This window comes from Frankliniella occidentalis, unplaced genomic scaffold, assembly GCF_000697945.3.
Source record: "Frankliniella occidentalis isolate FOCC.00 unplaced genomic scaffold, Focc_3.1 Scaffold44, whole genome shotgun sequence".
NCBI lineage: Eukaryota > Metazoa > Arthropoda > Insecta > Thysanoptera > Thripidae > Frankliniella > Frankliniella occidentalis.
In genome coordinates, this window is record NW_026267174.1 from 413,125 (window position 1) to 422,117 (window position 8,993).

Consider the following 8,993-nt stretch of genomic DNA (forward strand, 5'->3'; position numbering starts at 1 on the left):
CCCCGGCCCGCCGCCTGGACCCCCAGGGGGCACGCCCCCTGCACGCCCCCACAGCATGCACGCTAGTAGCTCGGGTAAGCCTTTTTTTGCAAGCTTTGGGTTATCTAAGCTTCTAAGTTAATGAAATGTTTTCAGAGAAGGTAAACAAGCGATGGGTGACGTTGCTACCACTTTTATCGTCCTGTTTAAGTTTGCCTACAGCTTTCTAATCATCCATTTCTAGAGCTTTGACTCCTTGTCAGTTTCTAGCTGTGAGTTTGGTGAGAAATTTCTTAGATCTATTGACAAGCAGTTGCTTTTGTTTGAGTATTCATCTGTTTCACATACAAGACAATGAACAGATTTACCTTTGCTTTATTTCTTCTACTCTTGACAACGACTCCTCAGGATGAAACTAATAAGTTTTGTGTGAAAGTATAAACTTTTCGTCAATTGTAATTAGTAAGACTAATGAACATGCCTTATGTTTCAGTGCCCGACAACTGTGATCCCCAGCCTTCCCATCAAGGGCCTCCTGGAGGAGATGGAACGCCACCTCCTAATGAGCGCCACTTCCAACAACAACTGCAACAACAACTGCAGCAACAACTTCAGCAACAGTTTCAACATCTCCAGCAACAGCAGCAACAGCAGCAGCAGCAACAACAACAACAGCACCAACAACAACAGCTGCAACAAATTCAACAGCAGCAACATCATCATCATCAGCAATCACAACAACAGATGCAACAACAGAGCAATAGTAGTGGAGTACTAACTCTATCAGATTTGCCTGAACCACCTATCCCTGTGTCAGAAATTGGTCCTATTCCACCACCACCTATGTTTAGTTCTCCGAGTCCAACATTGCTAAGGCTGCATGGTGGACCAGCAAGAGTGGATAGCAACAGTAGTGCAAGCAACAGCAATGGCACTAGTGTTCATAATGCAGTTCCACTTGACCTGTCCAACTTTGGCTACCAAGGTAAATTTTCTTGTCTTCCTCATAAATGCAGCTATCCAATCAAAAGTTGGTGGGTTTGCTAATTTTGAAAGGGTTAACAATAAGTCGAAGTCCACCCTTCCTGTGAAATTATCCTTGCCTCTCTTTCAATTCACTAGTAACTCCCTTAACATCCATAAAACTATTCCCGCAAAAAGTCCTTAGATCCTAGAGACAATCGTAACATATTCAGATGTCACAAAGAACCTCCATCTATCTCGCTTGCCATGAGGCAATTGTCTTTGGCTAATTGCCCAGCTCTTCTCGAAGTCGGATCAACACTCCACTTGGCACAACACCTCAGTGATAGAGCTGAGAGTGGACTTAACAGCTTCTCTATGTCTGTGTCTACTTCTTTTGTTATTAAAAAGTGTGGCAATTGGGTATATTTTACTTCCTGTAAGCTTAGTAGAAAATTGTACATGGGAGTTTTGTGTCTTTACAATGGATTCAGCTGATAGATGGAGGTTGATTGATAACTCTTCTGTCAAGAGGTAGATATCTATGTATTAAATCCTCTGTCTTCTTTTACTTCAGATCAGGAAGAAGATGATACTTATGAAGATTATGATGAAGAAGAAGACCAGTTTCATAATTTTAGAGTATCCCAACCAGATCCAAATATTGACACAAATCGAGTGGAAGAGATTCCTGCCAAAGAGCCAAAATTCCACGCTGTACCTCTAAAATCTGCTTTGAAAAAGAAGGGCAATGGTGCTGGTGGCAGTAGTGGACCTGGGACACCAACTCAGGAGTCAAGGCCTCTTGGTGTTCGTCAAGAACACAACTCGTCTTTCAAGTAAGTGTAATTGGGTGTAGCCTACTCTAGGGTTATTCAAAGTTTCCATTACTTTATCCTATATCTATCTAAAGTTTTCTGTCAGTCTGATGATTATTCTATAGCATGATATCTACGCAGAGCACTAACCTTCATTTTTCTCACTTTCTTTTTACTAACCAGGCGGCCTCCTTTGAGGTCCCGTGTGAGGATTTGGTAATTATCAAAGAGAAATTCAAGGGTTTATGCACTCTTTAGCTTTTTAGGTTGCACTCTCTAAGAAATAGATAGCATGCTTTTAATGCTCAAATGTCAGAGTTGTTGTGCTGTTCTCGTACCTACAGCTAACTTTACTTTTATTTTAAAATCTGTATGTTTTTATTCTAAGAAATGAAGAGTTTGTTTTTGTTTTATTTAAAATTTGTGATAGTTTACACATCTCTAAACAATGCTTTGTGTTTCATTCATTATGCATTTTGTTGCATTTTGTAATATTGTGCATTGTGTGATTCTGACTGATACCTTCAGTCTTGGGTGAAGTTGGGTAAAAATCTCACCAAGTACAAACTTCAGACCAATGCATTTGTATTGTTTGAAATTCTCCTGCACGTTGCGTGGGTTATACAAACACATGAAGAAGGATAATTTTATAACTATATTGGGTGTGCTCTTCTTCTTCTTAACGATTTTTACCCACATTCACCCTAGAGTTGTTGAGATTCCCTTTATCTCCTTATTAAGTTTCTCAAAACTGATGTCTTGTTTTGTCATTCCAGCACTCGGCCAGTAAGATTTGGCATTGCTCTGCCATGTACAATGGAGAACAAGGAGAATGCACGCCCATACAACTCTTCCCATGATGATGATAGTGACTCTGGTGATGGTCCTATTCTCTACAGGGATGATGATGAAGATGAGGAGAGTAAGTTGTCTGGAAGGCTTCCAGTGCTTCCTTATTTAATATACCTTATTAGAATGTTCTTTTTAGAATTTGTATAAGAAACATGCATGTTACAGGAATAATCCTAATCATTTGTGTTTTAACTGTTTTGTCTAGGTCGCCTTGCAGCTAAAATTGCTCGCAAAGATAGTTTAGCTATAAAACTGGCTCTTCGTCCAGATCGACAAGAGCTCATAGATAGGAACATATTGCAAGTTCAAAGTGATAAAGAAAGGCAGGAAAGCAAAGAAGCTGTTGGAGCTCGCTTAATCAGGTATACATACGCATTTTTTGAAGATGTCCTCTTGTTTGACATACAAGTATCCTAATCTAATATGCTTGTTTCTTTGCTAAAGGCGGTTAAGTATGAGGCCAACTCAAGAAGAACTTGAAGAAAGAAATATTTTAAAGAGTAAGTGTTATGCCTAAAAGCATTTTTCTGAAATTTTAGCTTTGTTTGCGTATTTGTACTAAGGCTAACTTAATTTATATTTACAGAAAATTCAACAGCTGAAGAAAGGAAATTAAAAGAAGAAAAGAAAAAGATGCTACTTAGAAAACTAAGTTTTCGGCCAACTGTAGAGGAGCTAAAAGAGAAAAAGGTATGTCAAAATATCTGAAAGAAGTGGTTTTGCATATGTGAGAAAATCAGAGGGGCTGCTTAATGACCATGTTGACTTCTTTCAGATCATACGTTTTAATGACTACATAGAAGTTACTCAAGCACATGATTATGATCGAAGAGCTGACAAGCCTTGGACTAGACTTACGCCTAAAGACAAAGCAGCTATTAGGAAAGAGCTAAATGAATTTAAAAGCTCTGAAATGGATGTTCACGATGATAGTCGTCATCTCACAAGGTAAATTTTACATTTGTTGAAATCATGCTGACTGTACAATTTTACTTAACTGTGTCGTAATCTGCATATCTTTGTATTCAGATTCCATAGACCCTGACTGCCTAAATTGCCATTTGGGTGGACGTGTGGTTGGATATGTTTGTTGGTATACTTAGCACCAACTCATTGTTGACCAATCGGCTTCCCGACTGACCAATGCGTTTGCAAGTAAATTTTTGATCAAGATGAGCACCTATGTCTCAGAAATGTGCGACTTTGTGATAACATGCACGTAAGTTTGTTGGACTCTGTGAGCGCAAGCAACGTGTGTGTGCCTGATAGTGCGTAGTGATACAGCCAAAAGTGCAAAAGAGAACAAGATTAAGTTTTTATTTCTTGTACAGATACATAATTTTCTTCCTTGAACCAAGAAGCTCAGATTTATTGAGAATGTCTGTTAAAATGTCATTGAAATGTGTTTATTATCATTTATTTGTTGTTTTGAATTCATCTGTACATAGGAAAACATACAGTATTGCCATTTTTGTTTTCAGAGTGAATTTGTTTTTGTAAGTGATTAATGAATTTTTGGGCACATCCCATTGTGTGATTTTTCAAGAGATTTGAAAAAGTTAAAAAGGATTAACTTACCTGATCTAGGTAAATTTGTACATAATATTAAAGCTTGTGGTGGCTGAGTTTACCATTTGACAAAAGTGATTACTATTCAGTGTGCTTGGCCAACTGTCCAAATTTGTATGGTTTGGTCTTCATTTTATTTTATTTTATTCCTTTTATCATGCTGTTGATTAATTTTACTAGTCCAGCAACTCACCAAAGTCTCAGTAACAAACTCTTTGGGCCATCATATAAGAAAAATGTTGTCATAGTATTTTTAAAATATCGGTATTTGGTCGATGACACAGAAGATACTACATCAGTTTAGTTGTCTTGACATCATTTGTTTCAAATCACTTTAGCTTACAGCTATTCACTTTATTGACTCATCCAGCTTAGGGATCCTACTCAGAGGTTGCTGAATTTTTGGTGCAATGAATATTTGCTTTGGCTGTGTTCCAAATCTATTATTTAGTTGTGTTACCAAGTAGGAGTATGTTTTGATATGTTTTAGTCTCTAAATTACCTACATGTAAAGGGAAATACTCAATCATTCAGATTTATGAACTTGATCATGTGCCTCAGTTGTGTATGGTGAGGCACCCACATTATGTTGCCAGCACAATTGTTTCTTGTTCTGTATGAAATCAGTTTTGTGCCATATAGCTCTTACCTCAGTTGTCTTATAATGTTTGATTGATTATGGTACATTAAATGCATATTTTATATGCTATAAAGATTGTTGTTTTGTAACCCTTTTATTTTATTTTTTTAAAGATGGTGATTGCCACTCTCTTAACAGTGAATCATACAACCTTTTTACCACTGCATGACTGATTCCAGTGGTTTTCATATTTCTGTACTTTTGCTTTCTGTATCATAATTTATGACAAAGATTGTTTTGTTTCACAATCCAGATTGTTTTATTTTACTGAGAATCACTGGTCTATTTGGATTGTCTTAGCACAGAAAAATTCTAAGTGCTTTCTATTTCTTGAGATAATATTTCTACTGAAGAGATCTGTGCTACTAAGCTATCCTATTGCTCAGATGATATTTTCATCCAAAAATCAGTAATTTTGAATGCATGTTATTGGTTTGATATTTTTAGACACTGAAGTTTTCTCTCTGCTTCAAGCTAGAAGATGCATCATACCGATGTGTCTGTTTCAGTGAACGAGACTACTATGCTAAACGCACTAATGCATCATAGTGAAAAATCTAGATGAGAAATCCCTTGCTTGATTGTTTGTAAGGAAAATTTAGGAAAATAATTAGGGCGTTGCCATGTACGATGTTGTTCTGCTTCTTTTGTTGTTGTTATTGTTTTACAATTTTACACAGAAATTTGCTGAGCTCATCATATCAGTGTAACTTTTGTACCTTATGTACAGACCCTTTCTCGCAGTTCAATGTATTTTGAGAAGGGAGGTCATTATAAAATCTAGAAATGTAAAGTAAACAAAAATTAGAGTTGATTATTGCAGTCTCCTTTGTAAGAACCATAACCTCTTTATTATTTGTTGTTTTAAGTTTTAGCACATTCTGCTCTGAGACTGCAATTCTCTAACAGACTGCTCAGAGCACATGCTTTTAGTCAACAAAGTGCCTATGCAAGTATATCTACTTTTAAAAAATAAGCATAATAATTGATGTGGTAGGATATGTCACATTTTATTTTTAATTTTTCTGTTGAACATAATTACCTGATGCCAAAAACAAAGATTATTTTATGAAGAAAATAAAAACAGAATGCAATGCAAATATTTAATCAGTTGAACTAATACAACAAATGCAAACATTTTCATGAGCTCTAGCTTACAAGTAGGTGGGTTTGCAAGGAAGAGTGGTGATTGTGTTTGGCCTTTTATTTAGGTAATGAACTTTTGTCAGATTGAATCCATGGCAACATCAAGAAAAAAATTGTAGGTAACATGTGAATAAATAGTGAAGAATTTCAGATTCTTGAAACAAAAGTTTTAAGTGTTTCAGTAGTATCGAAGAGGAGAGTCCAAGAGCTCTGTACAAAAAGAAAATTTATGTATTTATTTGTATATTTGAAACTTGTGTAATTTAAAATACATTTTTACTTGTTTTAATGTTAAGGTCAGGATGTCTTCCAAATAGACATTGATGCAATTACCTGTGCCTTTTACTTTCCACCACTGCCCAACATATTTCCCTGCTTTTCACACATTCAAAAACCCTCGCAGGCCAAATCTGCCATCAGGGGCGTACGGGGCGTACCTCATCGAATCATCATCACAGAAATTTGATAAGGGTGAAGCCATTACCTTAAGAAAAATAAGCATGTTGCCTTTGAGGCCTGGCTCTTGACAAAGCTTTGTTGGGATGAAAAGATAATGAAGCAAGAACCCCAAGCTGCCTCACAATTGTACCAGAAATTTGGAAAATAAATAAATTAAAGAATAGGTCCTTAAATTAAGTTCTAAAATTTTGGGAGTTCTCTTTAAGTCTGGTTCTTCTCTACGATTTGAGGCTTGGAAAGTTTAAATGGAAAACCAAGAGTGCAGACTAGCAGACTATATCTAGTTGAGGTTGAAGTTGAGGTTCTGTCATTAAATTCTGAGTGATGTGTGTGAGTGAGTGAATTGGATTAGATGTTTAAAAACAGAATTGCAAAAGAAACAAACTTTCCAAAATTTTATTGATTTTGGCCAACAGTTTTCAGGTGTGGCTGTCAGCTCATCCGAATTCCCTTTTAAATTCCTTGTACACAAGATAAAATGAAAAGTCAGCATCTAATACAGGTATAATATGGAACTCAGTTTAGAAACACCGTTTTTATTTGAAAATAAGATGTTTTTTAACATCTATAAAACCAGACCCTAATGTTAGTATGGAAGCCTTCTTCTATTTATGGTATTTCAAACTGATGTGCCCAAATAACTCACGAGCACCCCCTAATTTGGATTTACAGTAGAATGAGGTCGCTCTAACAAAAATAGACTGTTTGCATGGATAGGGATAGAATCTCACATTTGAATAAACACGGTAGTTGAGCTGATGACGCTGGAAGATCACATATATGATTCAAGATGGAGCAGAATTCTTATGGTTGTAATATTCTTGTGGTTGAATGGTTCCGTCTGCCAACATTATGACATACTGAAAAAGATAACAAGAAGAAAGGTCAATAGAAGACATTACACAAGAAACACATGCTGTTAATGGAAATGAGATAGCAAATTAAAATCAAGTATCTCTTTACCTTTCAATAAGTGAAGATCGCATTTCGGAAGTAATAGCAGCAGGTGTAGCTTCATTTAATTTGAAAACACTCTCTATAACTGAAATCTCTGTTGATGTTGTGTCAAGACCACAAAAGGCACACCAATCGTTAACAACCATACCAGCACCAACCACTTCAGATCCTCTGTTTATTGTTCCTGCCTGGAAAACAGCACATGCATTGGAGACAATTAGTTAAGGAAAGAAATCTAAATTGTGGATTAGATCAATAGATTATCTTGCTTACCACAAGAGGAACCTGCAGGAGCGATGAAAGTTCATCCTGATCTTGAATTGAGGTGCGAGGATGTACCAACCCACCTCGGTTTGAAAGGGAACAATAAGAACCTACTAAAACATTTGATGCTACTGTTTGACGGAAAACTTCAACCTGAAGTACATCAGCCAAAATCTCCTCAGTTTCCTACAAAAAATTAACGATAGTTACAAGTTCTAACATAAATCAGAAATTAATTGCTCTAGCATCAAGATTCAATGTTATACCTTGTCAAGATCAGGGTGAACAAGTGCAACATAATCATTGCAAGCAATCACATTTCCCAACGCTGAAAGCCTTTCCTCTACCCTTTGCACTTTAACTTTGTCAGGTAGAGAATTTCGGAGATGCTGAAGTTCATCATCTGTAGTTGTGTTGGGCACTAGAAGACCATTTTTGTTTCCTAAAAATCATAAACCCGTGCATAAAACAATGAAGACAGGAGTGGTTGAAAATTGAACAATTCTTCAAAACTGCTCACCAACACACATGCGCCCAATAATACGACATCCTGCGAGTGACGCATGGATCACTGGAATAGTTTCTGCCAATTCTGCTTCAAACACACTGAAATGAAAAAAGGGAAAATTAATTGTTTTGAGAGCAGAAATATTGTAGATATATAAAACTATATTCATTGCAACATTACTGAAAGGACAACTGGATATTGCACAACATTGAATATATGTTTACTTTGGCTACACAAACAAGTATACCTATAACAGCACGTCATACCTATAAAAGTTTTCTGATCCACCAATCGCCACAAGGCAATAAGAATTTGTCAACTTGGAAAACGCTCCAACTTCGTTGTTGTTCTCAAACTGCACACGAACTGCCATTGCTGATACTTCACTTAGGTTATGCTCCGTGCTATTAGCCACTGAAACAAAGTTGACAACAATCCATAAACTATTGTATTCCGTTGAGAAGCCGGAGGGAAACTTTAGGTAGCATCCCAACCAAAACTCATGAATGAGAATCACTAAATTAGAACAAACACGCACATGTACACAATCAAACACTTGCGGAGGGGACAAGTTTCACGTGGGTTTTCGACTGGCGTTGCGTGTTGCTTGCGGCTGCGGCAGGAGCGGGAACTGTCTGCTGCGAATAGGGGACAGAACGTTCTTCGTCCTCTAGACAGCTGACAGTAGACGAGGGAGATTTGAACTTAAACACTTGCTTTGCCTCATATTTGTAAGTAGTCTTTAGACAAAGCAGATCGGTATTTTGGTAAGAAATAGTTGAAATGAAGAAAAATATTTTAAATAAATGATTTGCAAGTTGTCGCGAGGTAGGAAAAG

The 8,993-nt window shown here is 36.8% G+C and overlaps 2 protein-coding genes across 4 annotated transcripts in view; one reads left to right on the forward strand and one right to left on the reverse strand.

Moving 5' to 3' along the window:
* LOC113206069 (phosphatase and actin regulator 4) overlaps window positions 1-6,299 on the forward strand; it is a 148,517-nt gene extending 142,218 nt beyond the window's left edge. For 2 of the 3 annotated variants that reach the window (XM_052266935.1, XM_052266933.1), the window contains 9 exons: window positions 473-964; window positions 1,520-1,781; window positions 1,944-1,976; window positions 2,537-2,682; window positions 2,818-2,974; window positions 3,057-3,112; window positions 3,199-3,302; window positions 3,388-3,560; window positions 3,642-6,299. In XM_052266935.1, the coding sequence (XP_052122895.1) occupies window positions 473-964; window positions 1,520-1,781; window positions 1,944-1,976; window positions 2,537-2,682; window positions 2,818-2,974; window positions 3,057-3,112; window positions 3,199-3,302; window positions 3,388-3,560; window positions 3,642-3,657 (1,439 nt within the window). In that variant the 3' untranslated portion in view covers window positions 3,658-6,299. The remainder of the gene's footprint in view (window positions 1-472; window positions 965-1,519; window positions 1,782-1,943; window positions 1,977-2,536; window positions 2,683-2,817; window positions 2,975-3,056; window positions 3,113-3,198; window positions 3,303-3,387; window positions 3,561-3,641) is intronic. The other variant, XM_052266934.1, reaches the window with a different exon arrangement.
* Window positions 6,300-6,806: 507 nt separating this feature from the next.
* LOC113206041 (eukaryotic translation initiation factor 6) lies at window positions 6,807-8,832 on the reverse strand. Its single transcript, XM_026421933.2, has 7 exons — window positions 8,694-8,832; window positions 8,422-8,569; window positions 8,168-8,253; window positions 7,914-8,089; window positions 7,657-7,833; window positions 7,390-7,571; window positions 6,807-7,286 (listed from the first exon to the last, which is right to left on the reverse strand). Exons 2-7 carry the CDS (start codon window positions 8,526-8,528, stop codon window positions 7,277-7,279), a joined length of 738 nt encoding a protein of 245 aa, XP_026277718.1. The 5' UTR covers window positions 8,529-8,569; window positions 8,694-8,832; the 3' UTR covers window positions 6,807-7,276.
* Between the last annotated feature and the right edge of the window lie 161 nt (window positions 8,833-8,993).